This window comes from Podarcis tiliguerta (assembly GCF_965153285.1).
Source record: "Podarcis tiliguerta genome assembly, chromosome: 2".
NCBI lineage: Eukaryota > Metazoa > Chordata > Lepidosauria > Squamata > Lacertidae > Podarcis > Podarcis tiliguerta.
In genome coordinates this window covers 120,558,740-120,578,452 of record NC_139535.1, presented here as the reverse complement: position 1 = coordinate 120,578,452, position 19,713 = coordinate 120,558,740, and the positions used below count along the sequence as shown (strand labels likewise).

General features: G+C 48.0%; 2 protein-coding genes across 8 annotated transcripts in view; one reads left to right on the top strand and one right to left on the bottom strand.

The window, feature by feature from the left end:
• Positions 1-11,450, bottom strand: part of ATP13A1 (ATPase 13A1) — a 46,202-nt gene extending 34,752 nt beyond the window's left edge. Inside the window, exons 1-2 of one of the 2 annotated variants that reach the window (XR_014508262.1) lie at positions 11,136-11,450; positions 2,915-3,004 (exon numbers count right to left, since the gene is read on the bottom strand). Coding sequence is in view for 1 of the 2 variants with exons in the window: in XM_083428190.1 (XP_083284316.1) it covers positions 2,915-3,004; positions 11,136-11,432 (387 nt within the window). In the remaining variant the exon portion in view is untranslated. The remainder of the gene's footprint in view (positions 1-2,914; positions 3,005-11,135) is intronic. The other variant, XM_083428190.1, reaches the window with a different exon arrangement.
• On the top strand, positions 11,197-17,508 carry CHCHD5 (coiled-coil-helix-coiled-coil-helix domain containing 5). 6 transcript variants are annotated; one of them, XM_083428357.1, is made up of 4 exons: positions 11,197-11,222; positions 12,606-12,746; positions 15,781-15,932; positions 17,176-17,508. In XM_083428357.1, exons 1-3 carry the CDS (start codon positions 11,212-11,214, stop codon positions 15,929-15,931), a joined length of 303 nt encoding a protein of 100 aa, XP_083284483.1. In that variant the 5' UTR covers positions 11,197-11,211; the 3' UTR covers position 15,932; positions 17,176-17,508. The 6 variants fall into 6 exon arrangements, with proteins under 6 accessions (XP_083284483.1, XP_083284478.1, XP_083284479.1 ...); XM_083428352.1 differs by lacking the exon at positions 11,197-11,222 and adding an exon at positions 11,525-11,740 and having other exon boundaries at positions 12,610-12,746; XM_083428354.1 differs by lacking the exon at positions 11,197-11,222 and adding an exon at positions 11,627-11,740.
• The last annotated feature ends 2,205 nt before the right edge of the window (positions 17,509-19,713 follow it).

The following is a 19,713-nucleotide window of genomic DNA, read 5'->3' as shown; positions in this document are numbered from 1 at the left end:
AAAGTTCGTGGCTTTCAAAGTGACAGGTTGTGAATTCACTGGTTCTGCTTTACAGGATTTCTTTAGGGAGAAGGGGATTAGCCACAGATTGACCGCTCCTTACTCTCCCCGAAACAGAATGGGGTCGCAGAGAGACGGAACAGGATGGTGCAGGAAGCTGTGTCTGCGATCCTGTGGGACGCAGGACTACCCCAAAAGTATTGGTCGGAGGCTTGGAGATTTGTGGTGCATACGCAAAATAAGAGTGTACAACTCTAGTGTAGGAAACACACCGTACTTCTTGCTGCATGGAAATAAGCCTAAGGTACACTACCTCCGTGTGTTTGGTTGTGAGGCCTGGGTGCTTATTCCAAAGGCTTTACGCAAGAAAGGTGAGCCAAGATCTAAAAGAATGATTTTTGTAGGGTATGAGCCTGGCTCAAAGGCCTGGCGGTTTGCGTACCCAAGTGGAAACCAGTCAAGGTTGGTTATCAGCAATAGTGCTGAGTTCTGTGAACAAGCCGGTTGGAAACATCTACACGCTAATCCAGACGTGATTCCACAGCAGTTCTATGACTCAGACGTTGAGGAGGAAGAGGAACTTGTTGCTGGGGACCACAGTCCAGAGCAACAGGATCCACCACTGGGACAGTGTCCAAGGCAGGGACAGCTCAGGATCCCTCAGAGGGGGGAACCTAGAACACCTCCTCAGGCAAGTCTCAAGTTTGAGCCAAAGAGCGAGCCTTCCTCACCTGCTGGACCAGCTGTAAGGCCCAAGAGGTGCAGCAGGTCAGAGGGGGAAGACACTGAAATTGAGGATGATTTAGCTGGACCCAGTGAAGCAGCAGGGTCACCAGGAGTTACACTGAGGAGATCAGCGAGGACAAGGAGGCCTCCTGATTGGTACGATGCTTCAAGCGTCTGGGTAGGTTCTGCAAGATGTGAACCTGAATCCTTTGAGGATATTCAGAGTTTACCTGAGGAAGAAGCAAGTAAGTGGCACAGGGAAATGGACAAAAAGATGAAGTCCATGAAAGATCTAGGTGTGTTCTCACTCACAGAGTTGCCACCAGGCAAGCAGGCTGTGAGTTGCAGGTGGGTTTACCGCTTGAAACCCACTAACACTGGAAAGCCACAGTATAAAGCTAGATTAGTTGCTGGAGGATTCACCCAGAGAAAGGGAATACACTTCACGGAGGTGTATTCGCCAACATCACGAGCAGGGACTCTGAGAACGCTTTTAGCTTGTGCAGCACAGAGAGGCTGGAAGGTAAACCACTTTGATGTGGATGTTGCCTACCTTAACTCAGATCTCCAGGAGGAGCTATACATGATTCCTCCTCCGGGGTTTGAGAACTTGAGGCAGGATGTTGTGTGGAGATTGCACCAATCCATCTATGGATTACGTCAATCTGCTAGAAACTGGAACATGCGCCTGAATGAAGCCTTAGAAGAGCTAAGTTTCAGAAGAAGTGTTGCTGATAGTTGCTTTTATTTGAGAGGATCAGGTGCAACACAAGAGTATTTGCAGATTTGGGTTGATGATTTGTTATACTTCTCAGAGACAGATGAACAGGCAGAGAAGTTTGCCAAAGAGCTAGGTAAACGGTTCAAGCTCAAACAGCTTGGTGCTGTCAAAACCTATTTAGGTGTCAGTGTTGAGCGTGCACAGGATGGAAGCTTCTTGCTCAGCCAGAAAGGCAAAATTGAGCAATTGCTTCAGAAAATGAGGATGAGTGATTGTGCAGGAGTGAGAAGTCCTATGGAGACTAGTTTGTGAAGGACAGCCAGCAAGTAGAACGTGCTGCGTTCGAAAATACTTTAGTGTTTCAGTCAGCCCTAGGGAGTTTGTTGTACTTGTCCCAGTGGAGCAGACCTGATATAGAGTTTGCTGTCAATCTGCTCAGCAGGGAAGCTTCAAACCCTAGTGTGCAAGCCTGGAATGGCATCAAGAGAGTTCTGAGGTATTTGCAGGAAACCAAGGACTTTTGTCTTAGGTTGCCAGCACAAGGAGAAGTCAAACTGACTTGCTTTGTGGACTCAAATTGGGCTAATCTTGAGGATCGCAAGTCTGTGTCTGGCCTAGTGGTGAAGTTTGGGAACTCAGTAGTTGGATGGAGGTCCAAGAAGCAAAGTCTTATAGCGCTCTCATCCACTGAGGCTGAGTTCAGTGCTCTTTCAGAGGTGTGCAGAGAAGTAGAGTTCTACGCTTGCTTAGTACAGGAACTCTGCGAAGTGGATTGTCAACCGATACGTGTTTTCGAGGACAATCAACCATGCCTGCGTTTGGCAGAGTCAGGTCAGTTCAAGGCTAGAACTAAACACCTAGACATTCGCTTTCGGAATGTGTGCCAGTGTTCAGGAGGGATTAGTTGCGCTGAAGTACTGTCCCTCTGCCAAGAACCTAGCTGATGGGTTCCCGAAGCCACTCTCCTTCCAAAGACATGGAGAGTTTTGCGAAGGTCTGGGTTTGGGACGACCAAGGGTCGATTCTCCCCTCAGGCGCGAGACAAGAGGGGGTGTTGGGTGTAGTGAAGGGTTAACCTTCTGTGTCTTGAGACTGAGGGGATGGGCTTACAAGGGAAGTAAGCCAGGATGTGACGAAAGCAGCTTGGAATGCTGTGTACTGAGTGGAAATCGAAAGCAGTTTGTTGCGTCGCTTCAAGCAGAGGGAGAAGATGCAGCTTGAATCAGATGGAAGTTGGAGTTTGTAAATAAACTACTTTTGTGCTGTGTCTTAGGACAGAAGAAACGTTTGGGACTCATTTACTGCTCTTTCGACACACGCCGCTGTGTAACTCTGCTAATTGCTTTACGATCTACAGAGGCTCCCAGGGGAAGCTCCCAGGGCGCCGAACAATAAAGCAATAAATCTGCTGAAGAAGAAGGTTCCACATGGGGGAGCTTCTTTGAACCACAGCCATGAATTTCTTACCTGGTCTCGATGGATGGGCACCAATTCTGCAGAACCGTTATTGGGGGTTGGCACAACTTTTGCCAATGTGGCTTTCCTTGGACTGCGCACCTGAAAGACAAACAATTAGGGAAGAAAACAGTCTTTAGAGTTAGGACCAAAAGAGCGGGCATAGCATTACATCTGAATCTGAGCTTTTGGTTTGTCTTTCCTAAATCAACCAAGAGTAGTAAACCAAGGCTTGTGGTTGTGATCTTTGCTCTGGAAATTCACATCTGCTTAGCATTATGTACAAACCAGGTCAGTATCTGAGATGGATACACAACTAGCTTCTGTTCCTTTGAACCTTTTGCACAGGACTGACCCTACTATGAGACAGAATACAGTGGCTGCCTCAAGCAGCGAATTTTGAGTATGATTAACAGGTGGCAAAACATTAACAACTGATGGTAAATAACTATCAGTTACTTAAACTAATTCACTATTAAGAGCTTTAACAAGTAAGTTTTAAAATAAATATTTTCTGTGCCCTTCCACTGTATTCTCTAAAACAGTGGTTCTCAACCTTCCTAATGCTGCAACCCTTTAATACAGTTCCTCATGTTGTGGTGACCCCCAACCATAAAACTATTTTCGCTGCTACTTCATAACTGTAATTTTGCTACTGTTATGAATCGTAATGTAAATATCTGATAGGCAGGATGTATTTTCATTGTTACAAATTGAACATAATTAAAGCATAGTGATTAATCACAAAAACAATATGTAATTATATAATGCGAAATATTTATTTCTAATTACAAATAAATGAAATTTTGTCATGAAGCATGGTGTAGCATGGGTAACAGTCTTAATATAACAACAGTAAACTACATTGCTCCATTTTGCGATAGTATGCGTAAAAAGCCAAAGTCAGCGTGAAGGTTGAGATTGCTTCTTTCTCACAAGATCAGAAATTCTTGGGGAAGACTTTGCAAGAGCACAACGAAGATCATCTTCTACAACAAGTCTACTTCTGTAGACTTGATAACCAACAAGCTGGAAAACTCTGTTTCACAAAGATATGTTGTTGGAAATGGAAGAAGAAGGCACAACACATTCTCAGACAGAACAGGATATGAGTGCAAACACTTGATCCAGAATTTTGTAACTGGCCTTGTAGAGAAATCAGTTATCGCTGCATCACTGTTAATAAATTCAATGAACTCCTCTTGTGCTGTCTCAGGAACATCTTCAACTTTGACTGTGAATGGGCTTCTGGCAAGTGCAAATGGAGTGTCAGGTAGATTTGGAAAGTATGATGAAATTTCGTCTGCAAGCATGTGCAAGTGTTCTTTCACAGAAATTATAATCACAATCCTTTTGTCTGGTTCAATGTCATGTTCCTCAAAGAAAGCACATAAGGTAGGCAACACCTAAATTTTACAGTGGTACCTCGGGTTACATACGCTTCAAGTTACATACGCTTCAGGTTACAGACTTCGCTAACCCAGAAATTGTGCTTCAGGTGGCAGCGGTACACCCCATTAACTAAAGTGGTGCTTCAGGTTAAGAACAGTTTCAGGTTAAGTACGGACCTCCGGAACAAATTAAGTACTTAACCTGAGGTACCACTGTATTTTGATCCAATTTTTTTTTGCCAAAGCTGAAGTTTCATTTGGAATGATCGAATCTTTTCAGACAAATCGAGGCATGTTGCATTTGGTCCTTGCAGTGATAAAAGGTAAAGGTACCCCTGCCCGTTGGACGCGGGTGGCGCTGTGGGTAAAAGCCTCAGCGCCTAGGGCTTGCCAATCGAAAGGTCGGCGGTTAGAATCCCCGCGGTGGGGTGCACTCCCGTTGCTTGGTCCCAGCACCTGCCAACCTAGCAGTTTGAAAGCACCCTCGGGGGGAAGTAGATAAATAGGGACCGCTTACTAGCGGGAAGGTAAACGGCGTTCCGTGTGCGGCTCTGGCTCGCCAGAGCAGTGATGTCACGCTGGCCACGTGACCCGGAAGTGTCTCCGGACAGCGCTGGCCCCCGGCCTCTTGAGTGAGATGGGCACACAACCCTAGAGTCTGGCAAGACTGGCCCGTAACGGGCAGGGGTACCTTTACCTTTACTTTTTACCCCTGCCCATACGGGCCAGTCATGTCCGACTCTAGGGTTGTGCGCCCATCTCACTTAAGAGGCCGGGGGCCAGTGCTGTCCGGAGACACTTCCGGCCTCTTGAGTGAGATGGGCACACAACCCTAGAGTCTGGCAAGACTGGCCCGTAACGGGCAGGGGTACCTTTACCTTTACTTTTTACCCCTGCCCATACGGGCCAGTCATGTCCGACTCTAGGGTTGTGCGCCCATCTCACTTAAGAGGCCGGGGGCCAGTGCTGTCCGGAGACACTTCCGGGTCACGTGGCCAGCGTGACGAAGCTGCTCTGGCGAGCCAGCACCAGTGCAGCGCACAGAAACGCCGTTTACCTTCCCGCTATAAGGCGGTACCTATTTATCTACTTGCACTTCGGGGTGCTTTCGAACTGCTAGGTTGGCAGGAGCTGGGACCGAAAGACGGGAGCTAACCCCGCCGTGGGGATTCGAACCGCTGACCATGTGATCGGCAAGTCCTAGACACTGTGGTTTTACCCACAGCGCCACCCGTGTCCCCTTGCAGTGATAAATTTAACCATTCAAGATGGCAAAGATGGCAACCAAGTAAGCTATTTTCTGCAGTTCACTTTTATTGCTGAAAAGTGCTTCAAACTGCGGTCTTGCTTTTTGATTAAAAAAGGTTTTGAGTTCATCACGAAACTCAAAAACACATTTTAAAACTTTTCCTCTAGACAACCATCTCACTTCAGTGTGAAATAGCAGAGCATTGTTCAGCACATCCAACTCGTTGCAGTTGCGAAAACAGTCGACTGTTTAAAGTGCTCACCTTTACAAAATTGACACAATTTATAACGCTTTCCCCCGCTGACATTCCCCCCCTCTCCCTCACCGCGGTGGAACCTCCCCCTCCTCCCAGTGTAGCAAATCGCCAGCTAAGGTTTGAGGCCCTGGCCAATGGGCGAGCGGCGGCTGCGCGTGGCTGAGAGGAGGAAGGGGGCTGGGCTGAACTGGCCGAGTGCATTTCCAGCAGTCCCTCATCTGAGCAAGCTGTTTGCTGCCGCTGCTTGTGCTGCCGCCGCCACCCTGCTAAGCGTGCGGCTCCTGTGCCTGCCCTTGCGAGAGGCAGAGGCTATCATCAGCGGAGGAGCCCACCCCCCAAAAGCTTGCTGACCCCTGGTCTTAGGTGACCCCTGTGAAAGGGTCGTTCAACCCCCCAAAGGGGTCGCCACCCACAGGTTGAGTACCGCTGCTCTAAAACAAAGATAAACACATACACACCTTTGCTTCCCCCTTCCCTGTCATGCGATGATTAAACACAGAAGTAGAAAGCTTGAATCAAGCTTGTTGTTGTTGTTTAGTCGTTCAGTCGTGTCCGACTCTTCGTGACCCCATGGACGAGAGCACGCCAGGCACTCTTGTCTTCCACTGCCTCCCGCAGTTTGGTCAGACTCATGTTTGTAGCTTCGAGAACACTGTCTAACCATCTCGTCCTCTGTCTTCCCCTTCTTCTTGTGCCCTCCATCTTTCCCAGCATCAGGGTCTTTTCCAGGGAGTCTTCTCTTCTCATGAGGTGGCCAAAGTATTGGAGCCTCAGCTTCAGGATCTGTCCTTCCAGTGAGCACTCAGGGCTGACTTCCTTAAGAACGGATGTGTTTGATCTTCTTGCAGTCCATGGGACTCTCAAGAGTCTCCTCCAGCACCATAATTCAAAAGCGTCAATTCTTTGGGGATCAGCCTTCTTTATGGTCCAGCTCTCACTTCCATACATCACTACTGGGAAAACCATAGCTTTTACTATACGGACCTTTGTTGGCAAGGTGATGTCTCTACTTTTTAAAATGCTGTCTAGGTTTGCCATTGCTTTCCTCCCAAGAAGCAGACGTCTCTTAATTTCATGGCTGCTGTCACCATCTGCAGTAATCATGGAGCCCAAGAAAGTAAAATCTCTCACTGCCTCCATTTCCTCCCCTTCTATTTGCCAGGAGGTGATGGGACCAGTGGCCATGATCTTCGTTTTTTTGATGTTGAGCTTCAGACCATATTTTGCGCTCTCCTCTTTCACCCTCAATAAAAGGTTTTTTAATTCCTCCTCACTTTCTGCCATCAAGGTTGTGTCATCTGCATATCTGAGGTTGTTGATATTTCTTCCAGCAATCTTAATTCCGGCTAGGGATTCATCCAGCCCAGCCTTTCGCATGATGAATTCTGCATATAAGTTAAATAAGCAGGGAGACAAAATACAGCCTTGTCGTACTCCTTTCCCAATTTTGAACCAATCAGTTGTTCCATATCCAGTTCTAACTGTAGCTTCTTGTCCCACATAGAGATTTCTCAGGAGACAGATGAGGTGATCAGGCACTCCCATTTCTTTAAGAACTTGCCATAGTTTGCTGTGCTCGACACAGTCAAAGGCTTTTGCATAGTCAATGAAGCAGAAGTAGATGTCTTTCTGGAACTCTCTAGCTTTTTCCATAATCCAGCGCATGTTTGCAATTTGGTCTCTGGTTCCTCTGCCTCTTCTAAATCCAGCTTGCACTTCTGGGAGTTCTCGCTCCACATACTGCTTGAGCCTTCCTTGTAGAATTTTAAGCATAACCTTGCTAGTGTGTGAAATGAGTGCAATTGTGCGGTAGTTGGAGCATTCTTTAGCACTGCCCTTCTTTGGGATTGGGATGTAGACTGACCTTCTCCAATCCTCTGGCCACTGCTGAGTTTTCCAAACTTGCTGGCATATTGAGTATAGCACCTTAACAGCATCATCTTTTAAAATTTTAAATAGTTCAGCTGGAATACCATGACTTCCACTGGCCTTGTTATTTGCAATGCTTTCTAAGGCCCATTTGACTTCACTCTCCAGGATGTCTGGCTCAAGGTCAGCAACCACACTACCTGGTGTGTACGAGACATCCATATCTTTCTGGTATAATTCCTCTGTGTATTCTTGCCACCTCTTCTTGATGTCTTCTGCTTCTGTTAGGTCCTTACCACTTTTGTCCTTTATTATGGTAATCTTTGAACGAAATGTTCCTTTCATATCTCCAATTTTCTTGAACAGATCTCTGGTTCTTCCCATTCTGTTGTTTTCCTCTATTTCTTTGCATTGCTCGTTTAAGAAGGCCTTCTTGTCTCTCCTTGCTATTTTTTGGAATTCTGCATTCAATTTCCCGTATCTTTCTCTATCTCCCTCGCATTTTTGCTTGCCTTCTCTCTCCCGCTATTTGTAAGGCCTCGTTGGACAGCCACTTTGCTTTCTTGCATTTCCTTTTCATTGGGATGGTTTTCGTTGCTGCCTCCTGTATAATGTTGCGAGCCTCCATCCATAGTTCTTCAGGCACTCTGTCCAGCAAATCTAAATCCTTAAACCTGTTCCTCACTTCCACTGTGTATTCATAAGGGATTTGATTTAGATTGTATCTTGCTGGCCCAGTGGTATTTCCTACTTTCTTCAGTTTAAGCTTGAATTTTGCTATAAGAAGCTGATGATCTGAGCCACAGTCAGCTCCAGGTCTTGTTTTTGCTGACTGTATAGAGCTTCTCCATCTTTGGCTGCAGAGAATATAATCAATCTGATTTCGATGCTGCCCATCTGGTGATGTCCATGTGTAGAGTCGTCTCTTGTGTTGTTGGAAAAGAGTGTTTGTGATGACCAGCTTGTTCTCTTGACAGAACTCTATTAGCCTTTGCCCTGCTTCGTTTTGAATTCCAAGGCCAAATTTGCCAGTTGTTCCTTTTATCTCTTGATTCCCTACTTTAGCATTCCAATGCCCTATAATGAGAAGAACATCCTTCTTTGATGTCACTTCTATAAGGTGTTGTAAGTCTTCATAGAATTGGTCAATTTCAGTTTCTTCAGCACCAGTAGTTGGTGCATAAACTTGGATTACTGTTATGTTAAAAGGTCTGCCTTGGATTCGTATCGAGATCATTCTATCATTTTTGAGCTTTCGCCACTCTTTTGTTGACTATGAGGGCCACTCCATTTCTTTTGCGGGTTTCTTGCCCACAGTAGTAGATATGATGGTCATCCGAACTGAATTCGCCCATTCCCGTCCATTTTAGTTCACTGATGCCCAGGATGTCAATATTTATTCTTGCCATCTCATTTTTGACCACATCCAACTTACCCAGGTTCATGGTTCTTACATTCCAGGTTCCTATGCAATATTTTTCTTTACAGCATTGGACTTTCCTTTCCTTTCGAATCAAGCTAGTGTCTTCCATATTGACATTGGGGCTTGTGCTTAGTGTCATAAAGAATTCTACACCTAATGGCTTGGATTCTCTCTGTGGGAGTCTCTCCATAGAATCAGGAGGGATGGGGCATGAAATCACCGAAAACTGGGCAGAGGGTATGGAAAACTCTTTTCCCCCAAGCTTCCTTAAGTCACCTGACCTTAGGATCCAAGGCACTGCTTGCCACGTTCTAACCATATTTGCTCAGAGGTAAGAACGATCCTCCAGCTACATTGGGATTTACTTTTCAGTAAGTTTAGTTATGACAGCAGCTTAGATTTATAGTCCAGCCCCTAAATTTTACATACACTTGCCTTTTGTGTAGCAGGAAGAGAAGATTATTTTTGTATGTAAGAAACTTCCTTATACTGCTGTCAGACCGCTGGTCCATCTAGCCCACAGTACTGTCTACTCTGACTGGCAGTAGTACCCCTCAACAGTTTCAGGAAGAGCTCTGACTTAGCACTGCTACCTGCAATCCTTTAACTGGGAGTTGAACCTGGGACCTTCTGCATGCAGATCATGTGCTCCCCCTGAACTATGCTTATTACTTGCTTGAAAGGGAGCAAAGGAAATGAAGCTTATGCAATTAAAGTTTAGGAATCTAAAAAGACAAAAATAATAATAAAAAAACAACAAAAAACCCCAACCCCAAAACATTTTCTTGCATTTTAGAAAAATGAGGAAGCCCAGTGGTTTAAAGAAAGCAAACTTAGGGGTTAAATGTAGCTGTGAGAACCAGACGGCCTGCCACTTTCAAGGCCTTGGAAAGAGGCAACTGAGCAAAGTTCACCAGATTACCACCCTTCCAACAAAGTTTTGACGCTGTGCCCAACAATACCACAAGCAGCAAAAAGTTATTTACAGCTTTGTCTCCCAGCTTAAAAATATGAAATAAAAAAGGATAAGTATTTTGATTTTCCTATACGTCATCAGCATCCTAACTGAGACATACTGGTATGGCTGACAGAGGCTGTTGTTGGTCTCAGTCTGTGGTACTCAAATCAAGCAAGTCCCAACCAACATTGATTCTTGACGAAGTGGATACAGAATATCCTGATGTAGCTTGCCCTACTGGTGACAGACACAGGACAATCCTAGAAGTGTCACCACTGCCCAGAAACCAGTGTGCCATTGCACACTGGCCACTTCATAAAAACTTCAGGGCAGCAAAGATATTCAGAGTGGATCATTATCCATTTACTTATTTGCTATTGCCCACCTTTGAAATCAGCCAGACTTAACAATTAACAGAGAAATACATGCCACTCCAAAGCCTGCATATCAAACTGCAAGTTTTGAAATAAGGCAACATCCTGTGCTCCAGCTGTCTGAGTACCTCAACTGTGACAGTAACACATGTGGATCCAACCTTCATGCAGGGTAGATGCATGTTGGTAACATGTACATCACCATGCTACATGTATTTCATCATGAATGAAGTTTTTGTCATGGTGAAAAACTGAAAGTGGCCTTGACTGTCCAAATAATCACACACCAATTAAATTAATGGTCTATTTTGTCATGCAGCCAATTTTGCAAGCACAAATATTTTCCCTGCAAAACAGGTTCGATTACAAATTTTCTGTGCAACAGGGATACTCATGTAGGAAATTGTTACTTTCAAGACACCCCTACGATGACCTGGAATAAGCACAATCCACCATGTATGGCAGTATAACAAAGGGCAGGTTTTTAGACCAACCAACCACTTTAAAATTAGACAGCTGCCAGCCCTAGCTTAAATTTACAGCAGAGTCTCCAAACACAGATTCTGTTCTGGTAAAACGAAACGTGCGTGAAGAGGACTTCCAACTGGTCACATGAACAGCCCCCCCCCCCGAAGCCAGCCCTTCATTCCCGCCTCGAGGTCTCCTCAGTCCCTCCGCAAGGGCTTCCCGGGCCCTCAGGAGGCCCGACTCACCGCGCAGCAGTAGAGCAGGCAGTGGACGTGGACGCTCCAGAGGCCGGCCAGGGCGGTGAGCAGGTGGGCGGCGCCGATGGCGGCCAGGTAGAGCAGCGCGGCTTCGGGCGCCTCGGCGGCGGCGGCGCCCCAGGCCCAGTCGCGGGCGCTGCGCCCCCAGAACCACAGCCAGAGCGGGTAGAGCACGCAGAAGGGCAGCACCGTCCCCCACAGCAGCCGAGAGCGGCGCCGGTACGGAACCACGTCCTGCACCAGCTCGTCCCCGGGGCCCGGACCGGCCCCCGCCGCCGCAGCCATCCTTCTCCCGGGACCCCGCGCCGCCACCGGCCAGCTCCGCGCGCGCCGCTTCCGCTTCCGGGGCAGCCGGCCCCGCCGCGAGCCCGGCAGGCGCGCAGCCCCCGCGCATGCGCAGCCCCTCCCGCGGCCGTGGCGGGGCAGCGATACAACGTGGCCTTAGCGCGTCTTACGCGCCGGCGCCGCCCTGGCCTCCAGTGTCATGGCTGCCCGAGAGAGCCTGGCACGCTTGCGCAGATGGGGACACTCCCTCGGGAGGGAGCATGCGCGCCGGAGGACGGGATCCGGCCTCGGCGCTGCCGGAGCGACATGTGAGTGGGGCGTCTGAGCGGAAGGCCAGTGCGGGGGGAGGGAGGGAGGGAGAGCGCGGCCTAATGGTTAGGGCGCTTGGCTTGGGAGACCCCCAGGGCTCCAACAGAAAGGCATCTTGCATCTTTATGCTGTGACATTTTTATGCCCCGAGACTACGGACAAAGAGCGGGAGGCACAATTAAGACATTAAACAAGCCCAAGGTCTGGTTGAAGAAGAGTATTTTCGCCTGGCACCTAAAGGTGTGTAATGGAGGTGCCAGGCAAGTCTCCCTGGGGAGAGCATTTCGCAAAGGGGGGGGGGGCAGCGCAGAGAAGGCCCCGTTCTCCTGCTGCCACCCTCCAGGCCTCACGTAGAGGAGGCTCACAAAGAAGGAAGGTCAGAGGATGATCTCAGGGTCTAGGTAGGCTCATATGGGGCAGTCCTTGAGGTATTGCGGTCCTGAGCTGTTTATAATTCTGTGGTAAACCAAGTTATGCACTTCATGCTTCTAATGTTACAAAATGACTTGTAAAGAGCACTTAAAAAGAAAAGAGCATTGCATTTCCCCCATTTAAAAAAAAAAAAATCTAGAAATTTTACATTTACATCCTGATGTTAGCAATGCACTCCAAAGCAGTTCTTCCTACGTGTTGGGTGTGATTTTGCCAGGAGCATGTGGAATAGTGGCAAAGTCTGTGCATGGGAGAATGCACAGAGGGCCTCCAGTGATAACCACGAATGTCAGGGATTAGGGAGCATGGCTAATCTTTGAGGAGGGGGCAGAGACTCTGTAAATTACAGGGCTCTCCATGTACAGCACTGGAATCCTATCCATGTTGGATCAGATGACTCTAATGAATACTGTTGTGCCTCCATCCCGACAGGCAGGCGGCCCTGGAGGTGACTGCCCGGCATTGCCGAAAAGAAGCAGAGCAGTATGGCCAGTGTGTGGCTGCCAACCCTTCCTCCTGGCAGCAGGACTGTCACCAGCTCAAGCTTGAAATGGCCAAGTGCACGTCCTCCCAGTAAGTTTCCAAGCAGGGCACCATTCCGTAGCACAAGCCCATCTTGGTGCGTTAAAACTTTGATGCGTCATTGTTGGGGGGGGGGGGGCAACCCTCTGGTGCATGCTTTCCCCCCTCCCGCTTGGGGATCTACTTTCAAAGCAATGACTGAATGGCTGGATTTATACAGGATGCATAACACCAGGAAAGCCTGACTTTGAATGCCGTGCTTAAATCACACATTAAACTGATGTGACTAGTAGCCTTCTAAGCAGGGCCTTTTCTAGTTCTGGCTCCTCTCAGGGGGGCACCATTGCCTTTGTAAGAGAACGAGGCGAGTTCTGGCACCTCTTTTGCTAGAAAAATAGCACTGCTTCTAAGCCACTGTGTGAGGGGGCCAGTGCATGTTGGAAGCCTACACGGGTAACGATTTCTCTGTGGTCTGCATAAATTAGGCCTGTGTTTGGGGAATGTCTATCCTGTACCCCCAGCTAGAGAAAGGAAGTGATGTCTAAATTACTCCTATAATCCTCCTGTGGTTCTAATGTAGAGACTGGGAACCTCAGGCCTCCAGATCTCACCCTCCACTGGACCTGGTCTATGTCATATTTGCTTTTGCCTCGATTTACCGTACTTTTCACACCATAACACTCAGCCCCCCCCCCCAAAAGGTAAAGGGAAATGTGTGTGCACGTTATGGAGCGAATGCAGACAGGAGGAGCCGCTCTTGCTGGCTGTTCGGCAGCCTCTCTTCCTCCGCTTGGCTCGCTGAGAAGCCGGCAACAGCTGAGCAACAGCTGCGTGTCGGGAGACAGCCTCTCTTCCTCCTGTCTGCCTGCTCTATGGCTTTTTGGCGAGGTGGGAGAAGGGAGGCAGCTCGGAAGCCGGCAAGAGCTGCGCGCAGCGTGTAAAAGCCAAGGTGGGGAAAGGGAGACAGCCTCTTTCTCAGTGTCTGTCTGCTCTATGGCTCTCCCTTACACAAATGTAAGCGGCTCTTACTCTGCTTTCTTTACAATGAGCCGGAAGGAGGGACAAAGAGGGCATCCCCTTCCGTCCCTCCCCCAGCACCTCACCGGTAAATTCAAACAAAGCGGCTTACAAGGCTCGTGTCCCTGAGTCTCCTCCTCCTCTTTTTGCTCCGGTTCGAGGCAAGGCAGCTGCACAAATGTGAGTTCCCCCCTCTCTTCCTTCCTTTCCTCCCTCCCTCTTCCAACTTCAAAAAATATTGAGGGGACAGCCAGGTAAGCCCCACTCACATACCACAATGGGGGGTGGGGGATGACTCCCTCAAATATTTAATGGGGGGGGTGAAGGCACCTAGGCCCACAGGAGTTGGCTGCTTTGCTTAGGACAAATGTGAGCTCTCCATCTCTCTTCCCCCCTCCCTCCCTCTTCCAACTTCAATAAAATATTGGGGGGGGGCAGGTACAGGTAAGCCCCATCTCACAGACTGCAATGATCTCAAGACAAAGTGCATGCACACTGGTACCTTATATGAATGGCAATGCCCATCAGCATGGGGGGAGGATGACTCCCTCAAATATTTAATGGGGGGGGTGAAGGCACCTAGGCCTATAGGAGTTGGCTGCTTTGCCTAGGACAAGTGTGAGCTCCCCCCCTCTTCCTTCATCGCTGTATTGGAGATACCATACATTACTGACAGTTCCTTCATTCACGTGGTTACAAAGCATGGATCCTCAGGATTTTTGCACTGGGTCACCCCAAATTCACCATCAGATCACATAGCATGTCCATGGCTACAGCTTGCACAAAAAAAATCACGTACCCACTGTTGCCTGGGGCCGCAGTGGTGCAAAAACATGGTTACAAAGCACGAATCCACATGGATCCTCAGGATTTTTACATTGGACTACCCCAAATTCACTGTCAGATCACATGTCTGTGGCCACAGCATGAACCACAAAAATCATACATCCACTGTTTAGTTTAGAATTTTTTTTTCTTGTTTTCCTCCTCTCAAAACTATGTGCGTGTTATGCTTGGGAGCGTGTTATAGAGCGAAAAATACGGTAATGTGTTCTTAACTGTGATATTGCAGAGGATGTAGTAGCCTATGGCTTTGTTGAAAGGGTAAGCTCCACCCACTTTTGCTTTTGGCCCTGCCCACTACTTGCATGCAGCCCCTGGAAGGTTCCCCATGAGGGAGCATGTATTTCAGGACTACCTTTTGTTTGCAAGAATGGATGAGCTATTTCTGCACTTGTACTGGTCAGGCAGAGTGCTTTTGAGTTACAAGATGGGGCCAAAGTGTTGGCAAAGGGCTAAAGAAGATGAGTGGAAATGAGCTCGTAGGAAACTTGGGAGAGCTCTGTGAGTTCAGGGGAAACCATAATGGGAGTTGGGGGAAATTATTGAAGACATGTCTAGTGGCAGAATGGATAGGAGGCATTTGTGGAGGGGATCTGGGTCCATGACAATGTCCAAAGTGCTCAGTGTTCATTATCCCAGTAATCCATAAGTATAATAATTTATATTATCCCCATTTTGCAGGTGTGGGGACAAAGACTGAGATAAAGTGGTTTGCCAAAGGCTACTAAGTAAGTTCAGGGCCAAGTGAGAATTGAAGATGTTTTGGCTCACTCTCTTAGCAACTACAATGCACTTGCACTCAAAGACGCAGTTTGAGTGACACACTAAGTCTAGGTGCACCATGAATGAACAAGCATACTGGTGCATTCTGCTACAGTGGTGCCTGCCTGTCCCTCTCTTTGCAAAGCTGGAAGGGAACAAACTCAAGCACTGGCTTAGTGTGACCCAATGGTCATGGTTTGCTTCTCTCTGAACAAACCATGAGGAGAAGCCACAAGTGCTGTTTGCTAATTGCTAATGCTAATTCTGTGCTTTGCTTTCTCTCAGCTTTGGGAAGGAGGGGAAGGCATGATTTTAGCACACTTGCTCATGAATGGTAAGCCACAGCTGAACTTACTGCGATGTATGTGCCAGGCCAAAGTGAGATCTTTCTCCGACCATTCAAACAAGAGTATCTGTCAATTTCTCACCTTTTACACAACCACCTGTGTGGCTTTCATTGCAGCCCAATAGTACAGAAAATCCGCCACGATTGCGCTGAACCATTTGCTGCATTTGAACAGTGTCTTAAACTGAACCAGGCGTCTGTAGTCAACTGCACTGAACATGTCCAGAAATTCCTGCTCTGTGCTGACCAGGTGAAACTGGCCACATAAGGTTGGTGCCCCAAACTGATATGTAAGAGCCCCCCCCCCCCGCTCTCCATGTGCATGCATGTGTCATTCTTGGGAGGCCACTCTTGTTTCCCCAGCAGTGATCCAGGAGTGTGTTTTGCTAAACAAGCTAACCCACTAATCCAGTTGTGGCCGTTGTTAGAGTAAACACTTCTCTGTTTAAGCCATGCATGCTCGAGCCTGGAACTACAAAAATACACTTACATAGCTGTTCTTTACAAACAATTCCAAAGGGGGAAATATATCTCTCACTTGAGCCTTTGTTCTTCCTCTCCTATAAGCAGCACTCGATTACTGCTTAGTCGGCCTGCCAGGGACCAGATAAAATTGCACTGGCAGGGACTTCTTCTCACCTCTCGGTTGCCAAACAGCTCTCCTGTCCTAAGTTAGGCTTGGTAACAGTGTGCAAGCCTCCATCAGCCTTGAAAATAGAGAGTCCCCTGAGGCCTCCTGTTCCCCTGCTGTCTCCATCTTCTCTTCTAGGCACATATTTGGAAAACAGGCAGCCAGGATGTTTGCTGCCATTCTATTTCCAAGGAGTCTTGTGGCACTGTAAAAGATGAACCACTTTCTGATGGACTACACTTGCTCCGGGACGCGGGTGGCGCTGTGGGTAAAAGCCTCAGTGCCTAGGACTTGCTGATCGAAAGGTCGGCGGTTCGAATCCCCGCGGTGGGGTGCGCTCCCGTTGCTCGGTCCCGGCGCCTGCCAACCTAGCAGTTCGAAAGCACCCCCGGGTGCAAGTAGATCAATAGGGACCGCTTACTAGCAGGAAGGTAAACGGTGTTTCCGTGTGCGGCTCTGGCTCACCAGAGAAGCGATGTCACGCTGGCCACGTGACCCGGAAGTGTCTCCGGACAGCGCTGGCCCCCGGCCTCTTAAGTGAGATGGGCGCACAACCCTAGAGTCGGACACGACTGGCCCGTACAGGCAGGGGTACCTTTACCTTTAACTTTTACATTTGCTCCACTTCCACAATGCATTTGTTAGCCTCCTCCACACCCATTAAATCTGCTCTGGAGGGTTGGAGGGATCTCCAGAACGGTTTAGGGGGCATGTGGTGGAGAGGAGAGGGAGGAAAAGTCTCATTGTGCAAATGGATCTCCTTCCAGGGGCACATCCCCCATTTTGCACTACGTTGAATTCCACCTGTTGTGATGTACTGTTTTGATAGGCCTTTCATTTGTGCTGTGTTTGTTCTTTGTCCCTCTCTCCTTCTCCTTCAGTACCAAAAAAGGTGATCTCCTCTGTGTTAACTCTGGGGTGTCGACTGGATTAAAGGTTCCTGGTTCCAGGAATGGCAACAACGTCATCCTCAAGATCTACTAGGTCACAAGAATTGCTTCCCGGTCCTGGAAGCCCATTTCTGCAGCCATGCCTGCCAATGCCATCTCAGTGTGGCACATTGAAGTGCAGCTTCTGATCAATAAACCATGGGAACCTCATAGGCATGACCATGGTAGTCTCAGCTCCATCTGCAAAGCCAGCCCTGCCTCTTGTTTTCCTGAGCCTGGAGCTCATCCAGGCACAGTGCAATAAACTGCAGTCAAAGACCAGAACAGTCTCTTGTGGTTCTTTCAGTCTAATCGTCCAGTTTAGCAGCTGGTGCATGAAGTCTACCTACACATAACCTAAACCAGTTTCAAGGTGATCAGCAGGAGTTTGCAGGGAAATACATGGATGGGAACAGAAAGGAGTCTGGTTTTCTGCTTGTGGATCTTCCCTGCAAAATCCATGCAGCCTAAATTGTCATTTCTCCTTGAGCAGGGGACAGGAGCGAGATGTTTGCATTGTGTTTGCCCAGAGCCAGTAGAGGGCACTATCTCAGCAGGAGAACCATCTTGGTTCATGTGAAATAACTACCACCTTCTGGATGGATTAGCATCCCCACTGTACCTATAATTAGGCTGGAACAAGAGGAAAACAATCCCCTCTTTAGTCAAACGCATTGCATGGCCTGCATGGCTTGCTTCTCCTGGAGGCACTAAACCTGTGCTGGGGGTGTACCATCGAGATTGCAAACAAAAGCACTTCCTGACCAGAACAATCTGGTGTGGCAGGGGAAATCATTCCCTTCCTTGCCTAGATTCTGACGTGGTTCAGCTGAAACAAAGGTTGACTGTGTCCCTATGAACTAAGTTATGGTTAAAGGGTGTAGGTTAAAAGATTTTGAGTGTGACAGGTGCTGCCATTGCTTGATGCTGTTGCAAGTTTGTTTGTTGGCAAAATGTGGGTAGGGCAGCAGGAAGTGATAAAAGGAAAGTGTGCTTGTTTTCAGAGGAATGGATCAGAGTCTAAGCTTAGAATAACAATAGAAGGGTCCAAAGTCTTCTCCCCCTACTAGGAAGGGGGCTGGGAGCAGGGGCTTCGAGGATATTCTCTCTGAGCATTTTAGGAAGACCACACTGCTTTGCTAAGGGTCTGGAAGCTGACTTTTCCATTTTCTTTTGAGCAAATTATTTCCCCACTTCTAACTGGGACTGGCTATAATATTGCTGATCACATAAGTGGTTGCATAGTGCAAGGTGCTTAAGTCATATTTTGCTTGCAACATTTCTTCCAGGTGGCCACTCCGAGTTCTGTTTAAGAGGATGTGATGACCAAAATCCAGAGCTGGCAACAGACATAGGAGCTGGCATGTTTAAATTACCAGCATAGTCTGCTGACTACTTTAGTGCTGTAGTGCTAAATTGGGGCAATTTGCATCAAAGGTGAGATTTGTCCAGTGTGGAAGTGGTCCACAATTCCTTGATCGGACTGTGCTTTTACCCTGATTCTTTCTAGCCTACCATGATCAAGAACTGAGATCAGCAGAGTCCCTGTGCAGCTTTCAGGCATCAGCACGTTGAACGCTAAAAATATACCAACCTCCATTTTGAAGCACCCTCATCTAAGATGATTTCCTCTTGGGTTGCATTGGAGGTAATTGCTTCAGTCTACAGGAAATTAGCTGTACAAATTGCAACTTCATGTTGACTTATAACTAGCTTGTTCTGTTCTGTTGATTTCCACGGGGCACGAGAAACCATCTCTGGGCTGGCTTCATTTAGTGTTCAAAAGTTCTGGAAAGAAGCCATACAGAAATGATCTAAGGGCTACAAAAGCTCTTTGGGTTGCTGTTTTGCCTCTGTTTTCTCCTTTGTGTGACATAAATAATAGTTTTTTCCCCCCAGAGCAGTGAAATGAAAGGTAATTAGTTTTTTAAAAAAACAGAACTCTGTGTGATTCTTGCACTCGCATATGCAGTCATGTATGTCAATCCCACTCCCTTCTGCCCCAAAGTTTCAGCCTCCCATCCCGCCCCAAAGTTGTGGAGTCAGACTGGATGAGAACATGGCACCAAGCGGCTTTGACAGTTGGTCACCTCTTCCCCGAGTGGAACTTTGCATGTGGACGCAGCCCAGATCAGAGCAAGTTCATGGCCAGCTCTGCCTTTAATTCCTCATCCAGAAAAATGTCCTCATTTTACACCCCGCTTCTCCCTCGCTATTGAGCATGCCCATTAATCAGCACCACAGCCTTTGGTGTCGACGGGCTCCTCGGGGGAGATGAATGCCTCTCTGTGAGACGGGCTCAGGGCGCTGGGGGAACGGCATTCCATGCACGATGGTGTTGACTGGCTGACGTCCAGCCGAAAGCAAGACAAGGCTCTTGGGTGTGAGCGGAGGAGAGCGGAGGAGCTGGACAGAGCAAAGAATCAAAGCCAGGAGTTCAAGATGTTTCCCGAGGATGAAATTTATCGGGGGGTTGTGGGCTGCTTCACA